At 39.6% G+C, this 27,549-nt stretch overlaps 1 protein-coding gene across 1 annotated transcript in view; it reads left to right on the top strand.

The window, feature by feature from the left end:
• Positions 1–26,870, top strand: part of tshz3a (teashirt zinc finger homeobox 3a) — a 29,846-nt gene extending 2,976 nt beyond the window's left edge. The window contains exon 2 of the mRNA XM_058087575.1: positions 21,200–26,870. Coding sequence (XP_057943558.1) covers positions 21,200–24,474 — 3,275 coding nt within the window. The 3' untranslated portion in view covers positions 24,475–26,870. The remainder of the gene's footprint in view (positions 1–21,199) is intronic.
• Positions 26,871–27,549: the final 679 nt, after the last annotated feature.

Here is a 27,549-nt window from a genome sequence, read left to right as displayed (position 1 = left end):
GCCTCCTATCCGTGTGGAAGTGGTAAGTTTTTGGCGATTTAAGTTGAAAGGAAATAACTTGAAGGCTACCGTTTTATTAAGATATTTGAGAACAAATGCGTTTTTTTGTTTTAACTTGCCTCCCTATCCGTGTGGAAGTGGTAATTTTTTGGCGATTTAAGTTGAAAGGAAATAACTTGCCGTTTTTTTTATTATTATTATATTTATTTATTACTGATTGATTGATTTTTTTTTAAGTCTGTATGTCGGTGTGGACATGACACTCCCATGTGCTCGCAGGGGCGGCGAGAATCGGGAGTCGGGAGGCGGGTATAAGGATGTTGTAAAAGGAGCTGTGTGCAATGTAATGGAGGGGAGGAATGGGTTTGCTCTGTCAGACCGGGGCCGCCACAACGGCTTTGTTTCATGTTTGATTTAATTGTCTCCACCCTGACAGGCCCATTCATCAATGGCTTTAATGGTCAATCAGAGACAGGCTGAGTGAGTGCTCCCATTCTGTTTAGCCATAAGCCGGCCCGGGCTTTTATTTCATCAAAATGCCCCGGCTCCTAATGTACATGCTCACTGGCTCAGAGTGGCCGCGGGGAGCACATAAAGAATGACTGAAAGCTTTCTGATTTCAGATCAGTGAGAAGGATGTTTTCTTTTTTTTTTTCTTCTGTTTGTGTGTCGATGAAAGCGAATAAAAGACCTCTAATACAGATCGTTTTAGTGTTTTTAGAAAACAACTTTTTTTTTTTTTTTTTTTTTTTTCCCGATCCGAAACCACGCTTCTTTGTGCGTTCATTCATGCATCGTTTTTTTTTTTTTTTTTTCGTGCTCCCCTCGCACCCCCTTGTCAGTCAGCCGGTGCAGCTGCAAGTTATAAAGTTGTCAACTGTTCAGTGGCACACAAAGGGTGATGATGAATTGATTGCAGCACAGAGCGCGGTGATAGAGAGAGCAAAGAAAAGGATGACAGATGATGGGCCTTGATTAGGGACTTAGAGGGGGGGGGGGGAGTCGGCCCGCTGCAACCTTGAGACTTGCATGAAAAATCTACCTCCCCCATACACACACACACACACACACTTCATTGTCTTCTCACGCATACACTTTCCGCCTCTTCTACTGTCTGAGTCTCTTACGCAGTATAAAAAAAAACTTGTTTTGCCTTGCTTCATTAGCATCGCTCCAATTAGCCGAGAGGCTGATGGAGTCCTGACAGGCCTCGCGATTGGATATGACAAGCTCGGGGTGCCCGGGCCCCGATGAGGTTTGCCACCACTTTGATGTAATCAACTTGATATTACACAGAGACGCTCGCCTTTGGTCCTTTGGTTGTGGTGTAACTCAATTTGGCGCTAGAGGTGACAAATGTAGTGCGCGTACCTGATTCGGGTCTGAGTGAGGGCAATCGGAAATGTAACGGATCCCTGTAAACATGACTTTGTGGTTGGTTAAGAACCGATGGCGATGGAGCGACTTTGGCGAATTAACAAAAAAAAACAACATTGGCTTTACAACTTTTGGTGTAAATATGGACCATAATCAGATGTTTATACCCAAACTACACTAGCCGCATAGCAGAGTTGCTATATGAAAGGTGGAATCTCTAAAAAACAGAAATCAGAACCTGAAGGCACCATAAGTTTGTGTGACCGTTCCCATCCGGGGCGTACTTTTATTAGATTTGTGCCTTGTTCACTTCCTGCTTTCCTAATGTAGTTTATTTTATTTTATTTTATTTTATTTTATTTTATTTTATTTTATTTTATTTTATTTTATTTTATTTTATTTTATTTTATTTTATTTTATTTTATTTTATTTTATTTTCTACCGCTTTTTCCTCACGAGGGTCGGGGGGCGGGTGCTGGAGCCTTACATTTGTTCACTTCCTGTTTTCCTAATGCAGTTTAAGTTGTTTTTATTTTATTTTATTTTATTTTATTTTATTTTATTTTATTTTCATTCATTCATTTTCTACCGCTTTTTCCTCACGAGGGTCGCGGGGGGGTGCTGGAGCCTTACATTTGTTCACTTCCTGCTTTCCTAATATAGTTTTATAGATTTTTTTGTTTTAATTTTATTTAATTTTATTTAATTTTATCATCCTTGTATTTAGCAAACATCAACTGCTTGTATTGTTTCTTGAATTGGCTCATTTATTTTATTTTATTTTATTTTATTTTATTTTATTTTATTTTATTTTATTTTATTTTATTTTATTTTATTTTATTTTATTTTATTTTATTTTATTTTATTTTATTTTATTTTATTTTCATTCATTCATTTTCTACCGCTTATACTCACAAGCAGGGGTCTCAAACATGTGGCCCGCGGGCTAAATGTGAGCTTCAGCACCCTGTGTTGTTTTGTTTATTATGCTATTGTTATTGTACCTGTTGGAGATCATTTAAAGCTGCAACTAAATCCTGTTGTTCTGGCGACCGACACCTAGCTAACAATTTAGAATAGCATTCCTTCTATTTGTGTTTTGGTTCATTTCGCCATTTTTATGCTTGAAAATGCTTCATTTAGACATAAAGCTAACTTTTATTTACTATTTCTAATAAATGACTGATAGCAGTGGTCTCAAACACGCGGCCCGCCGGCCAAATGTGGCCCGCAGGACACTACTTTGAGGCCCCCGCCTTGATATGAAAGTTTAATGTTAAAGTTTGATATGGATGCTGTATGGTATCATGTACCCGGAAAAAAATATTACGTTTGATTAATGTTCATGTTAAAGGTTAAATAACTGTTAATAGTTATCCTCCCTATCCGTGTGGAAGTGGTAAGTTTTTGGCTATTTAAGTTGAAAGGAAATAACTTGGAGGCTACCGTTTAGGTCGCTAGCTGTCTAGTTTGCGAGTTAGCATGTGTCTCAAGACGCTGCAGTTGCGCAATATGTTGTAAATAAAAAAAAAGTATTTTTAATTTTAATCGGAAAAAAAACTATATGTGGTTTCTTAAGTTTTTATTATTTGCCGTTTTTTATTATTATTATATTTATTTATTACTGATTGATTGATTTTCTTTATTCTTGATTTATTTATTTTTCATCTTATTTTGTGTAGAAAAATAAAAATTAAGATATTTGAAAACAGTGGAATGTTTTATCAGAGCTTTTATTGTAGAAAATCTGTTGATTTTTGAGAAAAAAAATTCTGTTTTTAATAAATGCGTTTTTTGCCCAAATTTTGTTTTAACTTGCCTCCCTATCCGTGTGGAAGTGGTAAGTTTTTGGCGATTTAAGTTTCAAGGAAATAACTTGAAGGCTACCGTTTAGGTCGCTAGCTGTCTAGTTTGCGAGTTAGCATGTGTCCCAAGACGCTGCAGTTGCGCAATATGTTGTAAATAAAAAAAAGGATTTTTAATTTTAATCGGAAAAAAAATAATTTGGCTTTTCTTTTAAACCTTGTTTAAAGTGTTTATGACCGAGATAGAAGAAGACGGGTGGGGGGGGGGGGAGTCGGTCCGCTTTGGAACATCCTCCATGGTAACAGTCTCCTGTTTCTGCAGGGTTAGATTGAAAGTGCCAGACTGGCAGCCATCACTCGTGAATGTACGTATCAGTGGACTTGCACTTTCTTATTTGCTCGCTTGGACCACGCTGAGCGTGGTGGACATGGGCGGCCAATGAGGTGTTTGTAACCGCAGCCTACTTGCTTGAATTTACCCTTGTGTCTTCTTCATCTATGCCAAGTCAGAAACACATTTGAATTTATTGCTCCGGTTTTAAGAAAATCAGTAACTGTTACATTTGTTCACTTCCTGCTTTCCTAATATAGTTTTTTTTTTTAGTTTTAATTTTTATTTTTATTAAATTAAATTAAATTAAATTAAATTAAATTAAATTAAATTAAATTAAATTAAATTAAATTAAATTAAATTAAATTAAATTAAATTAAATTAAATTAAATTAAATTAAATTAAATTAAATTAAATTAAATTTTTTAGTTTAGTTTAGTTTAGTTTCATCCCTGTTCCCAACTGCTCTGGCATAAGATCTGGGTTTGATTCTCAGTCACTATTAATGGTAATGGTAATGGTTTTTATTACAGATTACAATCGAGTGCATCCCATAATCAGTTCCCAGTTCCACATGTCCAAAAAGGAGTAGGAAGAAACAAAGCTTATTAAATCCTACCCCTCCATCTGGTACAATCAGTAACTGTTACATTTGTTCACTTCCTGCTTTCCTATTTTATTTTATTTTATTTTATTTTATTTTATTTTATTTTATTTTATTTTATTTTATTTTATTTTATTTTATTTTATTTTATTTTATTTTATTTTATTTTATTTTATTTTATTTTATTTTATTTTATTTTCATTCATTCATTTTCTACCGCTTTTTCCTCACGAAGGTCGCGGGGGGTGCTGGAGCCTTACATTTGTCCACTTCCTGCTTTCCTAATATAGTTTTATAGATTTTTTTGTTTTAATTTTATTTAATTTATTTAATTTTATTTAATTTTACTTAATTTTATTTAATTTTATTTAATTTTATTTAAATTAATTTAATTTTATCATCCTTGTATTTAGCAAACATCAACTGCTTGTATTGTTTCTTGAATTGGCTCATCGTTGTGCATTGTTTGATTCCCTTACTCAATCCATTCCATAGTTTGATTCCACATACTGAAATGCTATGGCTAGCATAACGTAGTCCTAGCATAGAAGTGTTTCAAGTTTTTTGATTTTATTTTATTTTTTGTCTATTTGAGTCGTAATTGAGTCGTTATATTACAGGAATACTGTGAAAATATGGCAATAAAGTCAGCAAGGAGTACTTTATGTAGTTTAAGTTGTTTTTATTTTATTTTATTTTATTTTATTTTATTTTATTTTATTTTATTTTATTTTATTTTATTTTATTTTATTTTATTTTATTTTATTTTATTTTATTTTATTTTATTTTCTACTGCTTTTTCCTCACGAGGTGTCGAAGGTGCGGTGTGGTTGTAAGGCTTCTCGTCTTATTCACACGTGCAAGTGAATATTTGGGCCTCGCAGGCCTTTGGTCGCTAATGAAAATCTTTTGGCTGGATTCCGTTGAGGTTGAGTCACGTCTGTGATCTATGTGTCTGATAAGTGCATACCTAATGAGGTTCTGAGCACCAGTGGAACGAGCGAGGCTGTGTTTCCCACTGGTATTGACAGATGCCTTTTTTGTTTTTGCCATAGGCCTTGAATCCATAAATCCTACCCTGGTAATGATAACATTACCACCCTACCAGGAAGTGAGTGTAAGAGAAGAAAAAAGGGCAGAAAGTGGGAGTAACAAACACTTGGCAGATGTCACGGCTCCGGAATCGAACAAAGTGCAGTGTCACAAAATAGAAAAGTGTTATGCATCCACTTTTTCGGCTTTCAGATGAGCTTTTCAGTCGGGGACTTTGTAAAAATAGCGACAATCGGGACACACTGGATCACTCCATTCACTCGTTTTTAGGGGGAAACCGAGCTGCGCCAGTCATCGTGGGGGGGTTGGGGGGGGGGGGGTGTCTGAAACCCAATCCAGAAGGAGAATAGCTCCGGCCATGCCAGAGAGCCGATTTCCTTTTCAACAGAGTCATTTATCACTGACCCACCCTTCGCTTCTGACATGGTGACGTGTGTCATTTATCAAACTGGCTTTAGCAGACACACATGGGAGGGAGGTGTATACGTGGGGGGGCGGGGGGGGGGGGGGCACTGAGTCAAAGACAGAGTCAACGAGACAAAGACAAGACAAAGAATTGGGAAAGAGGTTGAGAAATGACGTGCAAAAAAAATACACTCTTGTATGTCATATTTGGGAGATTTTCCAGTTTTCCTGAAACTGTTAGGTTATTCCGAGATCTTTTAATGAGTGTCGGAATTTTCTTGAGAAACTGTCAGTCGGTATCACGTGATGTTGATGTTTACGTTTTACTGGGCATGCCCTATTGACTAAAAAAAAAAGGCTCAAAAAAACTTTTTTCAGCCACGGCACGTTTTTTACATTGGAAAAATTTTACTGGGCATGCCCAAAAAAAAATTCAAGACTGGACAGACGAAAAACTGGCAATACTGGCGTTATTCCGACAAGTGGAAGAAAAACTCACGGAAGCCGGTATCACGTGATGTTGATGTTTACGTTTTACTGGGCATGCCCAGTAACATTTTTCCAATGTAAAAAATGTGCCGTGGCTCAAAAAAGGTTGAAAAACACTGCTCTAGACCAGTGTTTTCAAAAAAGCTTTTTTGAGCCATGGCATGTTTTTTTACATTGGAAACATTTTACTGGGCATGCCCCCCAAAAATTTCAAGACTGGACAGACGAAAAACTGGCAATACTGGAGTTATTCCAACAAGTGGAAGAAAAACTCACGGAAGCCGGTATCACGTGATGTTGATGTTTACGTTTTACTGGGCATGCCTAATAAAATGTTTCCAATGTAAAAACGTGCCGTGGCTCAAAAAAGCTTGAAAAACACTGCTCTAGACCAGTGTTTTCAAAAAAGCTTTTTTGAGCCATGGCACGTTTTTTACATTGGAAAAAATTTACTGGGCATGCCCAAAAAAAATTTCAAGACTGGACAGACGAAAAACTGGCAATATTCTGACATGTGAAAGAAAAACTTGTCGGAAGCCGGTATCACGTGATGTTGATGTTTACGTTTTACTAGGCATGCCCAGTAAAATTTTTCCAATGCAAAAAAACGTGCAAAGTTTGTTTTTGATTCAAACTAAATTTCAGAGAAAAACTCGTCGGAAGCCGGTATCACGTGATGTTGATTTTTACGTTTTACTGGGCATGCCCTATTGCAGTGATTTTTCAACCACTGTGCCGCGGCACACTAGTGTACCTTGAGAAACCAGTCAATTGTGCCGTGAGGAATTATCCAATATCACTTTTTTTATAATTTCATCACGTGATGTTGATGTTTACGTTTTACTGGGCATGCCCAGTAAAATTTTTCCAATGTAAAAAAAAACGTGCAAAGTTTGTTTTTGATTCAAACTAAATTTCAGAGAAAAACTCGTCGGAAGTCGGTATCACGTGATGTTGATGTTTACGTTTTACTGGGCATGCCCTATTCACTATTTTGGTTGATTTTCACGCCGCGTGTAGACAAGAGATTGGAATATTGCTTCCGTGTGAGTTTGTGGTGACATTTTGTAACATTTTTTGTTACAAGTGTTGTGCCACAAGATTTTTCTCATGTTTGATTTAGTTTTTGGCTCAAAAAATGTACTTTTTTAAATATACTTTTTTTGTGTGTACTCTTATTTCAGTGTATACAAGCTGAACTCTTTAAGAAGCATTGTGTGTGTGTGTGTGTGACCATATGGCGCCAGTGTTTAATGTGGTATGTGTGTGTGTGTGTGTGGGTCCCTGATGAGCAGGGCTGACAGGTATCACTCACTCAGCAAGCTTGGCCTTTAAATGAACCCGGTGCTGCTCGGCTCTCCTGTGGCCCTAACAGGCTCTCTGAAAGATGGATGCTTCTTTAAAAAATCAGATTAATGATGGATACCGGGCTTATAGTGCCATTTATCATGAAGAATATTATTTAGGTCGCTGGTGTATGGCTGTAACTGGAGAGCCAGGACGAGAAGAAGCAGGGTGGAAAAAAAAAAGCCTTAGACAGACACTCACTGTTTGATGGATGGTTGAGCGTTCTCTCTGAGTGTTACTAGACACCAGTGCCGCAGCAGTAGACCATAATCAGATAGCCCAGGGATGTTTATACCCAAACTACACTAGCCGCATAGGAGAGTTGCTATATGAAAGGGGTCTCAAACATGTGGCCCATGGGCCAAATGTGGCCCGCAGGACACTACTTTGAGGCCCCCGCCTTGATATGAACGTTTAATGTCAGTGCGGCCCGCGCAAGTTTGATATGGATGCTGTATGGCAGGGGTCTCAAACACGCGGCCCGCGTGCCAAATGTGGTCCGCAAGACACTACTTTGAGACCCACGGCTTGATATGAAAGTTTAATGTCAGCGCGGCCCACGCAAGTTTGATATGGATGCTTCATGGCAGGGGTCTCAAACACGCGGCCCGCGGTCCAAATGTGGGCCCGCAGGACACTACTTTGAGGCCCCCGCCTTGATATGAACGTTTAATGTCAGTGCGGCCCGCGCAAGTTTGATATGGATGCTGTATGGCAGGGGTCTCAAACACGCGGCCCGCGGGCCAAATGTGGCCCGCAGGACACTACTTTGAGGCCCCCGCCTTGATATGAACGTTTAATGTCAGTGCGGCCCGCGCAAGTTTGATATGGATGCTGTATGGCAGGGGTCTCAAACACGCGGCCCGCGGGCCAAATGTGGGTCCGCAAGACACTACTTTAAGGCCCCCGCCTTGATATGAAGGTTTAATGTTAGTGCGGCCCGCGCAAGTTTGATATGGATGGTGTATAGCAGGGGTCTCAAACACGCGGCCCGTGGGCCAAATGTGGCCCGCAGGACACTACTTTGAGGCCCCCGCCTTGATATGAAAGTTTAATATTAGTGTGGCCCGCGCAAGTTTGATATGGATGGTGTATGGCAGGGGTCTCAAACACGCGGCCCGCGGGCCAAATGTGGTCCGCAGGACACTACTTTGAGGCCCCCGCCTTGATATGAAGGTTTAATATTAGTGCGACCCGCGCAAGTTTGATATGGATGGTGTATGGCAGGGGTCTCAAACATGCGGCCCGCGGTGTGAGAACTGGCTGTTTATTATCCTTCCATGGCAACATATGCCACTATCATTAATCATTGGGCGAATGGGTGAATGGGATGACAATATGAAAGCATCTGAAGTATCTTGAAGGTATAAAACTACTATAGAACATCAACAGAATGCCAAGTACCACACCGACAAAGAACAACTGCGAATAATCACGGCTAAAAACGGTTGTTTTTGTTCTTTGTCCATTGCTCACCTTCATGTCCTATGCTTCAAGATTTATGGTGGCAATCCATCTTCAGGCTGCGTCCATCACCTCCTCGTTGCTAGGCAATCATGGCAGCAGCTGCATGATGGGAGAGGGGTTACGTTGTCCCTGTTTTGACTTCCCCACCCCCCTAACGCCCAAGCATTACCCTGAGATTCAACTTTAGACCCATGCTGAAAATGCTAAGATTCAAATTCTTCACAGCCGTACAGAACAAAAAACATCATTTAGAACAGGAGTCTCAAACTCAATTGTTTGAATCTGGCTTATTATTAGTAAAAAATAATAATAATAATAATAAAATATAATAATATACTATAAAATATTATATATTTATAATAAATACAATTATTATTATTATAATTATATTATTAAAAATACAATTATAATAATAAATAACAATATAATTAATAAATAATAATATAATTAATAAATAATAATATATTAAAAATGTAATAATAAAATTAAGCAAATTGTACTCACTCGAAGCATAATTATTTTCAAGCATAATAATGGCTAAATTAACTGACTAAATAATAATATTATTAAAAATATAATAATAATACATAAATAATAATAATAATAAATAAATGATAATATATTATAAATATAATAATAAAATTAAGCAAATTGTACTCACTCGAAGCATAATTATTTTCAAGCATAACAATGGCTAAATTAACTGACTAAATGAGCTAAAAATATAAAATATAAGGCAGAAGAAGCATTGAAATGGGGAATGGAGTATTCTACATTGGCCACTAGGTGTCAGTAATTGTTCGGTGAGACGAGCACAATTCATTGCGGATTTAAATAATCTCATAATCATAATAGTCATAATAATAATGAGGCAAGCTAAAAGTAATCTCTGAACCTCAGCCACGTCACTTCCTGTCCTCCACACGTGTCAGTCAAAATAAAATGGTCCCACTGTATCTTTCTCTCTAGCCACCCCCCCCACCCCCCCCACCCTTTCCTCCTCCCCATGTGAGGTGCATTGACAAGGTTCAGCCCTAAAGCTTTGCTTGGGGCCAGAATAATCTCTTCTGTTTTTCTCATCTCCCGTATCACACATCCTGCACTACAATCAGCGGACACAATGTATTCACAATGCCATCGGGGGGTAGAGAACACACACAAATAACAAATGAGAAAAGGCTGCGTGATCACAGTCAACGTGATAGTTTGCACGAGGATAATGTCGCAGCAGAAGAGTGAATAAAAAACCAGTTGATATTCTGCATGACGCAATGTTGCCGAGTCAGGGCAGAAGTATGAATATGAACTTTATAGTTTATATACAGTGGAATTGTGGTTTTCATATGGTCCAGATGCAGTTCCTCAGTTCCTCAGTTTACACTGGTTGCAAGGAGATGTTTAAATAGAGACGTTACGTAGCGAGTCAGGCTCACTGGAGCTAGGGTCTGGGCAAGGCTGGGCCGCATCAGGTTTTCCAAAAAAAAAAAAAAACATAAAAAAAACACATTTATTAAAAACAGAAAAATATACAAACTTTTTCACTGCTTTGGTTCCGATTTCAGAATATCTTCATTTTTATTTTTCTGTACAAAATAAGATAAAAAATAAATAAATCAAGAATAAAGAAAATCAATCAATCAGTAATAAATGAATATAATAATAATAATAATAAAACGGCAAATAATAAAAACTTAAGAAACCACATATAGTTGGTGGGTAGACAAATTATTTTTTTCACATTAAAATTAACAAAACACGACTATAGTCACATTTATACTTTATTTATTTACAACATATTGCGCAACTGCAGCGTCTTTAGCCACATGCTAACTCGCAAACTAGAGCGCTAGCGACCTAAACGGTAGCCTTCGAGTTATTTCCTTTAAACTTAAATCGCCAAAAACTTACCACTTCCACACGGATAGGGAGGATAACTATTAACAGTTATTTAACCTTTAACATGAACATTAATCAAAAGTAATAATTTTTTCATTAAACTTTCATATCAAGGCGGGGGCCTCAAACTAGTGTCCGGCGGACCACATTTGGCCCGCGGGCCGCGTGTTTGAGACCCCTGCCATACAGCATCCATATCAAAACTTGCGCGGGCCGCACTAACATTAAACTTTCATATCAAGGCGGGGGCCTCAAACTAGTGTCCGGCGGACCACATTTGGCCCGCGGGCCGCATGTTTGAGACCCCTGCCATACAGCATCCATATCAAAACTTGCGCGGGCCGCACTAACATTAAACTTTCATATCAAGGCGGGGGCCTCAAAGTAGTGTCCGGCGGGCCACATTTGACCCGCGGGCCGCATGTTTGAGACCCCTGCCATACAGCATCCATATCAAACTTGCACGGGCCACACTAACATTAAACTTTCATATCAAGGCGGGGGCCTCAAACTAGTGTCATGCGTACCACATTTGGCCCGCGGGCCGCATGTTTGAGACCCCCGTCATACAGCATCCATATCAAACTTGCGCGGGCCGCACTAACATTAAACTTTCATATCAAGGGGGGGCCTCAAAGTAGTGTCCTGCGGACCACATTTGGCCCGCGGGCCGCGTGTTTGAGACCCGTGCCATACAGCATCCATATCAAACTTGCGCGGGCCGCACTAACATTAAACATTCATATCAAGGCGGGGGCCTCAAAGTAGTGTCCTGCGGGCCACATTTGGCCCGCGGGCCGCGTGTTTGAGACCCCTGCCATACAGCATCCATATCAAACTTGCGCGGGCCGCACTAACATTAAACTTTCATATCAAGGCGGGGGCCTCAAACTAGTGTCCTGCGGACCACATTTGGCCCGCGGGCCGCGTGTTTGAGGCCATCCACGCTAACCAAGGTTCCCCTCTTAACGTATGCTGCATGTTCCTCCTGGAACAGAGAAGCATTCAAGTTCCATGCTAGTGATCTCCTGTTTTGACAGCGACATGATTATTCCTGAACTGATTAAAAAAAAAAAAAGTTTTAGGCTCCTGGGAAATGTGATATTCCGGGTCGAAGTTCTGCGGTTTGTTTGATTGTAACTAAGGTGACTTCCTGTCCTGTTGAGGGGCTGTTTCCTGTGGGTAAGAACCCCCTGCCGAGACGCTATGTTGACTTGAAGTGTGCAGTGTAGGAATACTGTATGAATGTTTACACCAGGGGCAGGGGTCTCAAACACGCGGCCCGCGGGCCAAATGTGGTCCGCAGGACACTACTTTGAGGCCCCCACCATGATATGAAAGTTTAATATTAGTGCGGCCCGCGCAAGTTTGATATGGATGCTGTATGGCAGGGGTCTCAAACACGCAGCCCGCAGGCCAAATGTGGTCCGCAGGACACTACTTTGAGGCCCCCGCCTTGATATGAAAGTTTAATGTTAGTGCGGCCCGCGCAAGTTTGTTATGGATGCCTTGTGGCAGGGGTCTCAAACACGCGGCCCACGGGCCAAATGTGGTCCGCAGGACACTACTTTGAGGCCCCCCGCCTTGATATGAAAGTTTAATGAAAAAATTATTACTTATTTTGTGCAGAAAAATAAAAATTAAGATATTTGAGAACAGTGGAATGTTTTATCGGAGCTTTTATTGTAGAAAATCATTTTTCTGTTTTTAATACATTTTAATAAATACATTTTTGTTACGATAAAAATGCTAAACTATGCTTTGAGTATTAGAGAGAATATTAGAACCTTTGAACTTACCGTGTCGTGAGAGTTTTTGGTTGTTTAACTGTATGAGACCACCCACGGAGGTAACTTCCTGTCTGCTCTGCAGACTAGCAGTTGCTATTTTTTTAGCATTAAGGGCAGTTCATTGTGTGATCGGTTATTTCCCTAATTAAGCTACCAATCATGACTAAAAAAATGCACATTTACCAGTTGTATTTGAACGCATCTGAACAAATGAATGAAGTAAATAAATGGCTGCATATTAAACCGCATATTAAATAACTACAGTTTTTTAGTTATTTTTTTTTTTTTAGGGGGGGGGGCAAACTGAGCCAGACCCAGGTAGAGTATTTAATGACGCATCCTGTTTACTACGCAGCTCTTGGGTGGGATCTGGCTCCCAGATGGTTTTCACAGCTGTGAAGACTCGGAAAACTCGGATCATTTTGGGACTGATTTAAAGTTAAAAAAAAAAAACACAAGAATTAACAAAGAGTGCAAATACTTCTAATTGAAAATAAATCCTTATTTTTTGAGTATTCTTCATATAATCGCTCACGTATGCAAATGGTGTTAAAGTGCTAATCATGGCGTCCCTGCAAACGTGTGTTGTTCCTGATGGTCGGTGCAAAACTGCAGTCTTTCTATATCTGATCATCATCTCTCCCTTTGCTGGTCAGCGGGCCCTCATGTTTACGTAAATGATACTCCTCAGGAATGCTTCCTGCGTGCCAAGATGGGACTGTCTTTCCTCATCGGCGGCATTCGTGCGCGTGTGTGTGATTATGTTTGTGCAGGAAAAGGTGCCGTGCTAACTGACTGATTTACTTTATTTTGACATACATGGGGGGGGGGGTGAGTTGGGGGGGTTGAGACCGTGTCCAGTGGTGAAATATGCCTTTTTCTATCCAAAAAGATTAGAACATTAAACTTTCATATCAAGGCGGGGGCCTCAAAGTAGTCTCCTGCGGACCACATCTGGCCCGTGGGCCGCGTGTTTGAGACCCCTGCCATACAGCATCCATATCAAACTTGCGCGGGCCGCACTAACATTAAACGTTCATATCAAGGCGGGGGGCCTCAAAGTAGTCTCCTGCGTACCACATTTGGCCCGCGGGCCGCGTGTTTGAGACCCCTGCCATACAGCATCCATATCAAACTTGCGCGGGCCGCACTAACATTAAACGTTCATATCAAGGCGGGGGCCTCAAAGTAGTGTCCTGCGTACCACATTTGGCCCGCGGGCCGCGTGTTTGATACCCCTGCCATACAGCATCCATATCAAACTTGCGCGGGCCGCACTAACATTAAACTTTCATATCAAGGCGGGGGCCTCAAAGTAGTGTCCTGCGGACCACATTTGGCCCGCGGGCCGCGTGTTTGAGACCCCTGCCATACAGCATCCATATCAAACTTGCGCGGGACGCACTAACATTAAACTTTCAAGTCGGGGGCCTCAAACTAGTGTCCTGCGGACCACATTTGGCCCGTGGGCCGCGTGTTTGAGACCCCTGCCATACAGCATCCATATCAAACTTGCGCGGGCCGCACTAACATTAAACTTTCATATCAAGGCGGGGGCCTCAAAGTAGTGTCCTGCGGGCCACAATTGGCCCGTGGGCCGCGTGTTTGAGACCCCTGGTGTAAACCATTCATACAGTATTCCTACACTGCACACTTCAAGTCAACATAGCGTCTCGGCAGGGGGTTCTTACCCACAGGAAACAGCCCCTCAACAGGACAGGAAGTCACCTTAGTTACAATCAAACAGTCATAACTGCATTATAGATTGAGAGCCAAAAAAGTGAAAAATAATGATAGTCATTCACTTGTTGATGTGTTGTTATTTTTCTCGCTTCCTGAAAGTATGTTAGTACCGTTCAATACCACGGTTAAGTATAGTATTTCTGTGAGTTACTTTGTTTTTTTCCAATAACATACGCCAGGGGTCTCAAACATGCGGCCCGCGGGCCAAATGTGGCCTGCAGGAGACTACTTTGAGGCCCCCGCCTTGATATGAAAGTTTAATGTTAGCGCGGGCCCGCGCAAGTTTGATATGGATGCTGTATGGCAGGGATCTCAAACACAAAGCCCGCGGGCCAAATGTGGTACGCAGGAGACTAGTTTGTGGCCCCCGCCTTGATATGAAAGTTTATTGTTAGCGCGGGCCCACGCAAGTTTGATATGGATGCTGTATGGCAGGGGTCTCAAACACGCGGCCCGCGGGCCAAATGTGGTACGCAGGAGACTAGTTTGAGGCCCCCACCTTGATATGAAAGTTTAATGTTAGCGCCGCCCCGCGCAAGTTTGATATGGATGCTGTATGGTATCATGTACCCAGAAAAAATTATTACGTTTGATTAATGTTCATGTTAAAGGTTAAATAACTGTTAATAGTTATCCTCCCTATCCGTGTGGAAGTGGTAGTTTTTGTCTATTTAAGTTTAAAGGAAATTAACTTGAAGGCTACCGTTTAGGTCGCTAGCTGTCTAGTTTGCGAGTTAGCATGTGGCTAAAGACCCTGCAGTTGCGCAATATGTTGTAAATAAATAAAGTATAAATGTGACTATAGTCGTGTTTTGTCATGTCTACAGGGCTCTAATAATGCTTTGTTCATTTTAATGTGAAAAAAATAATTTGTCTATTATTTTTTTAATTATTTGCCGTTTTATTATTATTATTATATTTATTTATTACTGATTGATTGATTTTCTTTGTTCTTGATTTATTTATTTTTCATCTTATTTTGTGCAGAAAAATAAAAATAAAAAATTATCAGAGCTTTTATTGTAGAAAATCGGGAACCAAAGCACTGAAAAAGTTTGTATATTTGTCTGTTTTTAATAACCCCTAATAACGTACGCAGTTCCCATATTGTTTATTATCCATACGCATATACACATCAAGGAGATAGTTCCATAATCTTTCTGTTGTGTTTTTTTTATACTAAGGGAGCCTCCATACTCCCATCACCTTTTATTAGCTTGATAAATCACCTCTGTTGTCAGTCAAGCCAGGGAGAATAATTGGATGTGGTTGTCGCCCTACGTGATGGATTATCAGTCATTGGGGATTAAATTAACAGATAGCGCTCAGACATAATGGTTTTTGTTTTGCATTTTAAATTGCCTGGGAGCACGGATACACTCTGTAGGTTTTTATAGCTCGTCCTTTCGGACTTCACACCCCCACTCTGTGCAATTTAAGCTTAATGACAAATGAACATTAGCGATGCTGCAGTCCTTTTTTCCCCGGGATTAAACACATGGATCCTTTTTGGGAAAGCTTGCGAATGTGACGCGGTGACAGTAAATAGGTTACAGCGTTAAATGCGTGAATGTGTCAAAGCAACACACAACGGATACGTGGCGTAAATTCACACCGAGGAAGAGACAAGTGACCTGACAAGTTGGTCAAACGGTGATGCGGACTCGCCTGATGCAAGATGACGTCTGTGACTAGTTAGTCGGGATGCAAATATATTACAGAGACTACCTCATCCGGACTGGATTTCCTTTCCCAAATGAGAATCTGACGGCAATTCCTTCTGGAGTAGAAACGCATGAGAACCTAAAGCAAGGGGTCTCAAACTCAATTTAAGTGGGGGCCACTGGAGATAGGGTCTAGGCGAGGCTGGGCCGCATCAGGTTTTCCAAAAAAACAAAAAAAAACCAAACGCATTTATTAAAAACAGAAATATTCTCATTTTTATTTTTCTACACAAAATAAGATCTAGAATAAAGAAAATCAATCAGTAATAAATAAATATAATAACAATAAAACGGCAAATAATAAAATAAAATAAAATAAAATAAAATAAAATAAAATAAAATAAAATAAAATAAAATAAAATAAAATAAAATAAAATAAAATAAAATAAAATAAAATAAAATAAAATAAAATAAAATAAAATAAAAAATTAAGAAACCACATATAGTTGTTTTTAATAATTTATTAAAAACAGAAAAATATACAAACTTTCAGTGCTTTGGTTCCAATTTTCTACAATAAAAGCTCTACAAAATATCTTAATTTTAATTTTTCTGCACAAAATAAGATGAAAAATAAATAAACAAATCAAGAACAAAGAAAATCAAAAAATCAATTTTTTTCATATTAAAATGAACAAAGCATTATTAGAGCCCTGTAGACATGACAAAACACGACTATAGTCACATTTATACTTTTTTTATTTACAACATATTGCGCAACTGCAGCGTCTTGAGACACATGCTAACTCGCAAACTAGAGAGCTAGCGACCTAAACGGTAGCCTTCAAGTTATTTCCCTTAAACTTAAATAGCCAAAAACTTACCACTTCCACACAGATAGGGAGGATAACTATTAACAGTTATTTAACCTTTAACATGAACATTAATCAAACGAAATAATTTTTTTTTTTGGGGGGTACATGATACCATACAGCATCCATATCAAACTTGCGCGGGCCTTTCATATCAAGGCGGGGGCCTCAAACTAGTGTCCTGCGGGCCACATTTGGCACACGGGCACATGCTAATTCGCAAACTACAGAACTAGCGACCCTAAACGGTAGCCTTCAAGTTATTTCCTTTAAACTTAAAAAAAAAGCCAAAAACTTACCACTTCCACGCGGATAGGGAGGATAACTATTAACAGTTATTTAACCTTTAACATGAACATTAATCAAACATAATAATTTTTTCTGGGTACATGATACCATACAGCATCTGTATCAAACTAACATTAAACTTTCATATCAAGGCGGGGGCCTCAAACTAGTGTCATGCGGGCCACATTTGGCACGTGGGCACATGCTAACTCGCAAACTACAGAGCTAGAGACCTAAACGGTAGCCTTCAAGTTGTTTCCTTTAAACCTAAAAAAACAAAAATTTACCACTTCCACACGGATAGGGAGGATAACTATTAACAGTTATTTAACCTTTAACATGAACATTAATCAAACGTAATAATTTTTTTTTGGGTACATGATACCATACAGCATCAAACTTGCGCGGGGCGCGCTAACATTAAACTTTCTTATCAAGGCGGGGGCCTCAAAGTAGTGTCCGGCGTACCACATTTGGCCCGCGGGCCGCATGTTTGAGACCACTGAAGTAAAAAAGGGAAAAAGGGTGTGGTAGAGGTTTGCCGCCTGGTAGCAATGTTCCCTCCCGTGTTTGGCCGAGCGTGAGCAATTTAGCCCCTTGCCCCCTTCCTTCGTCGCCCCAGACCCCCTCCCTCACTTCCACGTCCGCATTATCATAATTGTGTCCAGAACATGAGGGGCCGGGGAAGTGATCATGTCATTTTATTTACACCCTGCTTGGCCCTTTTTACAAACGACACGCCACCGACTGCCAAACGGATTGGGGCCCGGCGACATCTTTTGATCAGGGCTGTCGGGGCCTATCAGCTGAGAATGGCAGGTAATGGATACCCGGTGACACACCAAATCTCCGCGAGGACACAGAGTGGGCTGCACCTGCCAGGTCTCCATTAGGCTGGCCAGTGCTGTGTAGATGCCGACTGAGTTTGCCCCCGGGGGCCCAAATCAGACCAGCGCCAGGCGCATGGATGTCTGGAGATTGGCTGTTAGCACTGGAAATGAGAGTTATTTCTGCTATGACATTTTTGTTTAGACTGGACGTGTGTGTGTATGTGTGTGTGTGTGTGTGTGTGTGTGTGTGTAGTAAGATTTAGTCACGGTGTTTGTGTGTTCAAACGCACAATTTAGACTTTCTGAGCAAACAAAGCCGTCTCAGTTTACACTCTCGGTTTCTTTTATAGACCATTTGTCTTAGTTTATAATAGCTGTCAAAAGACTTGGTTCATATTCACAATTTTCAACATTTTTTTTTATTAATGTCCAGCCTAACGTTGCAGACGGGCTTAGCGGTGGATGACTTTGGATTTTTAGCATTATAATGCGCTCAATAATGTATATACATCAATAATGTAATGGTAATGGTAATGGTTTAATTTCATTTGAACATGCATCAGATGACAATTGAGTGCATCCCATAATAAGTTCCCAGTTCCACATGTCCGAAAGGAGTAGGAAGAAGCAAAGCTTATTAAATCCTACCCCTCGTATCTGGGACTTTTACAATCAGTAACTGTTACATTTGTTCACTTCCTGCTTTCCTAAGTTTTTTTTATAAATTTTTATTTTATTATTATTATTTATTTATTATTATTATTATTATTTTACAGATAAGACGTATGCATTTAAGTCCTTAAGCTTCACTGATCATGTTTTTTTTGTTGAGATTTCTCACCTTGAACGCACAATATAGTTTTAAGTTTTTATTTATGTATTTATTTATTTTGTTTTATTTTTAAAAATTGTATTATTTTGAAATTATTTTTTATTATTTTTTTACTTTTATTTTTTATATTAAAAAATAATAATAATAAAATAAAAAATTATAAAAAAAATTTAAACTATATTAGGAAAGCAGGAAGTGAACAAATGTAACAGTTACTTATTATAAAAGTACCAGATATGAGGGGTAGGATTTAATAAGCTTTGCTTCTTCCTACTCCTTTTTGACATGTGGAACTTGGGAACTGATTATGGGATGCACTCAATTGTAATCTGATGCATGTTATTAAACATGAAATTAAACCATTACCATTACCATATTATCACATATTTACCATATTGTGGACTCGCATTATTAAAAAAAAAAACAAAAGAAAAACCTAAACTGTATTATGGAAAGCAGGAAGTGAACAAGTGAAGTTTTTTTTAATGGAAAAAAGATTTGAATTTTAGTTTTTTTCGTTTAATTTAATTTTGTTTTATTTAGTTTTATTTAATTTAATTTGATTTAATTTATTTATGTATTTTTTATGAATCCATTCCGTAGTTTGATACTGAAATGCTATGGCTAGCATAACGTAGTAGTCCTAGCATAGAAGTTTTACTTCTTCCCTGAGATTATATTTCTCCTTTCTTGTAGAGAAGTATTGGATGACATTTTTAAGTAATTGGTTATTTTTAGCCTGTTACATTTGTTCACTTCCTGCTTACCATAATCTTTAAGGTTGTTGTTTTTTTTTTTTTTTTTTTTTTTAGTAATGCACCTCGGTACAAGGTACAAGGTACAATCAGTAACTGTTACATTTGTTTTTTTAGTTTTAATTTTTATTTATTTAATTTTATTTAATTTTATTTAATTTTGTTTTATTTTATTTTATTTTATTTTATTTTGTTATTTTTTTTGTCCAATACCGAAGTAGGAGATGATATGAGCATCCAATGACATAATGGGTACCATAGTAAGTGTCAATATAGTGATATATATAGCACATCATGACTGGTTCAAGACTCTTCATCCTTGTATTTAGCAAACATCAACTGCTTGTATTGTTTCTTGAATTGGCTCATCGTTGTACATTGTTTGATTTCCTTACTCAATCCATTCCATAGTTTGATTCCACATACTGAAATGCTATGGCTAGCATAACGTAGTAGTCCTAGCATAGAAGTGTTTCAAATGTACTTCTTCCCTGAGATTATATTTCTCCTCTCTTGTAGAGAAGTATTGGATGACATTTTGAAGTAATTGGTTATTTTTAGCCTGTTACATTTGTTCACTTCCTGCTTTCCATAATACAGTTTAAGGTTTTTTTTGTTTTTGTTTTTGTTTTTGTTTTTGTTTTTTTTTTAGTAATGCACCTCGGTACAAGGTACAATCAGTAACTGTTACATTTGTTCACTTCCTGCTTTCCTGATATAGTTTAGTTTTTTTAACTTTTATTTATTTAATTTTATTTAATTTAATTTTATTTTGTTTTATTTAATTTTATGTAATTTTATTTAATTTTATGTAATTTTATTTAATTTTATTATAATAAAATTATTATTATATAATGCACATCATCACTGGTTCCTTGTATTTAGCAAACATCAATTGCTTGTATCGTTTCTCGTTTTTTGACTCATCGTTGTGCATCGTTTGATTCCCTCGCACTGCAACCGGCGCGGCACTCAGAAGCTGTTGAGCTTTGCGCAAAAAAAAACGAAACTTGCACACATTAGCAAACTGGCTTCAGTCCGCTAACGGATGTCTGGACAACATTTTCCCATTCCTCAACGTCGTGTGCGAGTGCAAAGCGGGTGGAAGTGTGTGTGTGTGTGTGTGTGTGTGTAGAGTAGATCACAGAAAAGGGCAGATGAAGAGGCGTCAGACATATTAACTGACAGATGGAGGTTGATCCAACTCATTTATTACCCCAGAGGAGAATGCCACAGCGAGATTGGGCTTCATTAATTTCAGATTTAGTTTTCATTTCAAGCTGTTGCGCCCTGAGATAAATAAAATGGTGCATTATGTTTTTGCCAAGATATTTCTTTTTTTTTTTTGTTGTTTTTTTTTTGTTTTTCTCCAATACCGCGACTGAAAAAGAAAAGGGGGAGGCATAAGTTCCATGTGGCTGGGGTAGTATATAAATACAGGCTCGCCTGGAGGAAAATAACACCTCAACGGTTGATGAGGTGAAATGGGATGACTGTAATTTCTCAGCTCGGCTTTTAAAGGCTCCCACACAGATGGCTCATTTATCCCGGGGAGTCCTCGGGCACACATTGCCGAGAAACTTTTTTTCGGTTATTTTAACACTCCCTGAAATTTTAACTCATCTCGTTCTGTCTCCGTTTCGCCTCGCAGCTTATTCTCCCGAGGAGCTGACAAAGCACGCTGCAGAGGATGAGGACTCGGAAGCAAGCGACCCGCCCTCAGATCCTCGGGATGACCTTCCCGTGAAAGATGACATTGTCGAGGAAAACGCAGATCCTGCCAAGATCCAAGCATGTGACCGGGAGTCAGCGGGGGCCGCGGAGGACATTGACAGCGAGTCGCATGTGAGCGAGATCAGCGATTGTCTTTCAGACGTCGACAGCCCGCCTCAAAAAGCGGAAGCGGCGCCTCTAAACGGCGGCACTAAGACGCCCCCCATCGGGATGGACACCTTAGAACATATGAAGGCTATCTACTCCAGCTTCCTAACAAGTCCGCTATGGACGCCTGTGAGTTTCAACCCCAAACAAACGCAGTTACCGCCATCGGTTTCCACGGAGAAGCCGACTCGTAGCAATAGCACGAGTAGCAGCAGTAGCTGCAGTAGCAGCAGCTACGACTGGCATCAGTCCGCCGTAGCGAAAACGCTTCAACAGAATCCGCCGCAGAGTCGCCACACCGCTCAATCCGAACCCGGACTCTTCAGCACAGTCCAGCTCCACAGGCAAAACCCAAAACTGTTTGGTTCAATCTTTACGGGGGCTAGCAAGTTTCGTTGCAAGGGTTGCAGCGCCGCTTACGATACGTTGGTTGAACTCACCGTTCATATGAACGATACGGGTCACTACCGAGACGACAACCAGGACAAGTCAGGAAGCGGCGCAAAACGTTGGTCCAAACCGCGAAAACGGTCGCTTTTGGAAATGGAAGGCAAGGAAGACGCCCAGAAGGTTTTGAAGTGCATGTACTGCGGTCACTCCTTTGAATCGCTTCAGGATCTCAGCGTCCACATGATCAAGACCAAACATTATCAGAAAGTGCCTCTGAAGGAGCCGATGGCCCCGGTGGCTACGAAAATCCTGTCATCGAAAAAACGGTCCCTCGTGGGGTTAGATCTGACGCCCTCGCAACGTTCCAGAGAAGGAACCCCGAAAGCTAAGCACTCGCATTCAGAATCGAGCGAACCCTCACTGAAACGGTCGTCCAGCCCTTACTCGACGTCTACCAATCGATACGCTCACCAGAACGGTGCCAGCTACGCTTGCCAGTTTGAATCCAACAAATTCCAAATCCTCAAATGCATGGAGTGCGGGAGTTCCCACAATACTTTGCAAGAACTGAGAACCCACATGATGGTAACCGGACACTTTTTAAGGGTGACTAACTCTGTGGGGAAGAGAGGGAAGCCGCTCCCTGAAGCCACGTCGCCCAATCCCGGTAGAGTCACTACACCAACGGAACCGAGAGTTCAATCCGTTCCGCTAGCACCCTCGACCTTCTCGCCTCCACCTCTTCAAACCACCGCAACTTCCCCTGCTGTCTCTCCTCCTCTTAAGGAGATCAAACGGGAGGACGTTGAGGAGGAGTGCACCAAACCGGAGGTCCCTGGAAATGAAAAAATAGTCACGGTTTCATCCAGGAAGGACGAAGATTCCGACAAGGAGGAAAAATACGACATATCAAAGTATAGCTATCTTACCGAAGAGGACTTGAAGGAGACTCCTAAAGGGGGTTTGGATATTCTAAAATCTTTGGAAAACACGGTGACATCCGCGATCAACAAGGCCCAGAGTGGGAACCCAAGCTGGGGTGGCTATCCCAGCATCCATGCAGCGTACCAGTTCCCCAGTGCCATGAAGATCCAACAGAGCGGCATGGAAAAGAACTCCCCGATGAAGTTCCTATTCAACGGGGGCGACGGAGTCTTGTCGTCGCTCGCCAACAACCAGCCTCTAATCAGCCCCCCGCTTACACAGTCGTCCCCCTTTCCCAGCAACAACTTCCAGGCGATGGAGGACTTGGTGAAGAAAGTGACTGAGAAAGTAGCAAAAGTAGAACAAAGGGTGAAGAGGTTGTCTCCCAACAGGGAGAACCGTCTCTCGCCGTGTAAAAGTGAAACAGGAGGACCGCGTAACTGCGAGGAGGCTGAGTCACCTCGGGAATTCAGGGCAGTCACCCCGGCCGCCCTTGAAAGGGGGAACCATAGCGACCGAGCGTCCCCGGCAACAGATCCCAAGAGAGAGACAGTCAGGTCCCCGCATGACTCGGGTTTGAAATGCAGCACCGCTATCATCACGGGTCATAGTCCTCCAGAGCAGCCCTTCGTCAACCCCCTAAGCGCTCTTCAGTCCGTAATGAGCATTCATTTGGGGAAAGCGGCCAAGCCCTCCTTGCCGAACCAAGATCCCTTGAGTTTGCTGTCCAGGTTCAGCCACAGCATCGCGGAAAGAGCCGCGGTGGCCGCGCCTCCGTCGCAGAGCAAGAAGTCTGAAACCGTCGTGGGCGGCGGTTTTTGTCAATCCGGTGATGACCAACCGATGGACCTTACGAAAGCGAAAAGCGAGAAAGTGTCCGCTCCCTTAACGCCTTCTTCCACCGCCTCTTCCATTTCACCGTCCTCTCTCGTCACCCCCGCGCAGCTAACGGTGGTTTCTCCGTATAACTCCAGCAGTCCTTTACACGAGAATGCGCTCTCTGATATCTCAGACATGCTAAGGAACCTGACGCAGTCGCAACCAGTACCCAAACCGGTGTCCAGATCGCGGGTCAACGATAAAACCGAGGGTCTGCTCTCTCCGTGCGAGGACGACGATGCGTCTCTGCACGGACACAAACGCAAGGGTCGTCACTCCAGCTGGAACCCACAGCACCTGCTCCTCCTTCAGGCGCAGTTTGCGTCCACTTTGAGGCAGACCTCCGAGGGGAAATACATCATCAACGATCTCAGCCCCCAGGAACGAATGCACGTGTCCCGATTTACTGGTCTCTCCATGACCACCATTAGCCACTGGCTAGCGAATGTCAAGTACCAGCTCCGAAGAACAGGCAGAACTAAGTTCTTAAAGAATTTAGACTCCGGTCAGCCTGTATTTTTTTGCAGTGACTGCGCCTCGCAGATCCGAACCCCGGCAGCGTATGTCGGTCACCTGGAAGCTCACTTGGGTTTCCGAGTCAGGGACCTAGCTAAGCTCTCCCCCAAACAAACCGTCAGGGACTCCCACGGTTTGAGTGAGAAACTGTCACCCCTGGAGTCGTCGTACGTGTCGCCGCAAGAGGACTGCAACGCTAACGGAACCGTGTACCGTTGCCAGCTCTGTGTCCGCAAATTTGCCACTAAGCACGCGATTAAACTTCACCTCAGTAAGAGTCACGGGAAGTCGCCGGAGGATCACTTGCTTTTTGTGTGCGAAGTCGACAAACACTAGCATGTTTTTTTCGGAAGTCGAAAAACTGAACGAACTTCTGTAGAATTTGTTAAAAAAAATAATAACAAATATAAATTGTGGTATAATGCACTAAGATGCCAAGAACTACTGTTAAAAGTGTCAGCACAATAAGTTTACGTCAATTCGGCCGATAATATTTTTGCTTTTTATGTATTTTAAAAAAATAATAAAAAATGTCACATGTTGGAGTTTACTGTATGTCAACAATATTTTGCCCAATTTGTGTCGTCTTTCTCACGTCACCGTCGGCAGACCAAAAGTTAACAAATAACTTGATTAAGTGTATTTATTTTTAATTTTTATGATTTATTTTGTGGTAGAAGCAAAAATTTCTATTTAAAAAATTGTCAAATTTATTCCTGTAATATTTGGATTTTATTCCACAACTTAATTTCCCCAAAATTGCAACTTTGATTATTTTTTTATTCTTTTTTTCCCTTTTTTTGTTTTTACTTCTCCAAATTTTTATTTAAATAATTTGTCAAATTTATTCCCATAATGTTTGGATTTTATTCCACAACTTAATTTTGCCAAAATTGCAACTTTAAATATTTTTTACTTGTTTTTTCCCCTTTTTTTGTTTTTACTTTTCCAAATTTCTATTTAAATAATTTGTCAAATTTATTACTGTAATATTTGGATTTTATTCCACAACTTAATTTTGCCAAAATTGCAACTTTAATTGGTTTTTACTATTTTTCCCCCTTTTTTGTGTGTTTTTACTTTTCCAAATTTGTATTTAAATAATTTGTCAAATTTATTCCTGTAATATTTGGATTTTATTCCACAAGTTAATTTTGCCAAAATTGCAACTTTAATTAGTTTTTACTCTTTTTTCCCTTTTTTTTGTTTTTACTTTTCCAAATTTCTATTTAAATAATTTGCCAAATTTATTCCTGTAATATCTGGATTTTATTCCACAACTTAATTTAGCCAAAATTGCAACTTTGTTTAGTTTTTACTCTTTTTTTTTCTTTTTTTTTTTGTTTTTACTTTTCCAAATTTCTATTTAAATAATTTGTCAAATTTATTCCCGTAATATTTGGATTTTATTCCACAACTTAATTTTGCCAAAATTGCAACTTTAATTAGTTTTTACTCTTTTTTTTCCTTTTTTTTCGTTTTTACTTTTCCAAATTTTTATTTAAATAATTTGTCAAATTTATTCCCGTAATATTTGGATTTTATTCCACACTTTAATTTTGCCAAAATTGCAACTTTAATTAGTTTTTAACTCTTTTTTTCCTTTTTTTTGTTGTTTTTACTTTTCCAAATTTTTATTTAAATAATTTGCCAAATTTATTCCCGTAATATTTGGATTTTATTCCACAACTTAATTTCCACAAAATTGCTAAATTGATTCGTTTTTATTCTTTTTTCCCTTTTTTTTGGTTTTTACTTCTCCAAATTTCTATTTAAATAATTAGTCAAATTTATTCCCGTAATATTTGAATTTTATTCCACAACTTAATTTTCCCAAAATTGCAACTTTAATTAGTTTTTACTCTTTTTTTTTTCATTTTTTTCTTTGTACTTTTTCAAATTTCTATTTAAATAATTTGTCAAATTTATTCCCGTAATATTTGGTTTTTATTCCACAACTTGCCCGAAGACAGCTGGGATAGGCTCCAGCACCCCCCGCAACCCTCGTGAAAATGAATGAATGAATGAATCAACTCTTACATTTGTACAGTTCTGTCTTGTTCTACCCAAATTTTAATATTTAAATTTTCTATTTGGTCATTGCATCATCTTCCCACAACCAAATACTCTTAAAAAAAAAAAATTGCCAAAACAGCAACATTTCATAATTCCGAAAATAATATCCAAGTGTCACTTTTTTATTTGATTGTAAACAATGTTTATTTTATTTTTCATGACTGAATGAAAGACATCATGCAGGTCTTTTTTTTTGTGTAAAAAAATGTACATAAAGTGTATTATATGCTTACAACTTGCTGTTTAAATTATGCATACTTGTTATATTTCTTAATTTAAAAAGGACTACGACTATCCACTGGTGCAGAGCCTTGAAGAAGAATAAAAGGACAATGTTTTGCACACTAGTTTTATAAATGTTATTTGATAAAGAAAAAAAAAACACACACAACTATGTTAATGCCTTGTGCTTCTATTATTAAACTGAATTAATGCTGCATAAAATATTAGTTTTGTTTCATTTTTGATTGATTTTTGATCGAAACTAATTGAAGATTTTGAATGCGTATTTTTCGTCAGTGTCTGATTTTTTTGTCGCCTCATCGGGTCTGGCTAGGGAGGTGCAAGCGGTGCCACTGCCTGCAAGGCGTCTGGCAGGTGGTGTGCGCTGCATGTAAACCACCAGATGTTTCTGAAACGAGTCACTGGAGGAGGAGGAGGTGGAGGAGGAGGAGGAGGAGGTGGTGGTGCCGCAGCAGCAGCAGCAGCAGGCGGAGTGAGCTGATTACCACGGGGGCTTGGGTGCCATCAGGAGCCCCGGGCGCACACAGCAAATCTGGCACGCACCTGTACTCCAAGACTGTCCCTTGGAAAAAAATAAAATGGATGCTGTAAACCAGGGGGCTCAAACTCAATTTACATGGGGGTCATTGGAGGTAGGGTCTAGGCAAGGCTGGGCCGCATCAGGTTTTTTAAAAAAAAAATAATAATAATTTTTTATTAAAAACAGAAAAATATACAAACTTTTTCAGTGCTTTGGTTCCGATTTCAGAATATTTTCATTTTTATTTTTCTGCAAAAAATAAGATGAAAAATAAATAAATCAAGAATAAAGAAAATCAATCAATCAGTAATAAATAAATATAATAATAATAATAAAACACCAAATAATAAAAACTTAAGAAACCACATATAGTTGGTGGGTAGACAAATTATTTTTTTCACATTAAAATGAACAAAGCATTATTAGAGCCCTGTAGACATGACAAAACACGACTATAGTCACATTTATACTTTTTTTTTATTTACAACATATTGCGCAACTGCAGCGTCTTGAGACACATGCTAACTCGCAAACTAGAGCGCTAGCGACCTAAACGGTAGCCTTCAAGTTAT

This window comes from Doryrhamphus excisus, chromosome 11 (assembly GCF_030265055.1).
Source record: "Doryrhamphus excisus isolate RoL2022-K1 chromosome 11, RoL_Dexc_1.0, whole genome shotgun sequence".
Taxonomy (NCBI): Eukaryota; Metazoa; Chordata; class Actinopteri; order Syngnathiformes; family Syngnathidae; genus Doryrhamphus; species Doryrhamphus excisus.
Note: the sequence above shows the minus strand (reverse complement) of the source record. Positions and strands in the feature narration are given on the sequence as shown.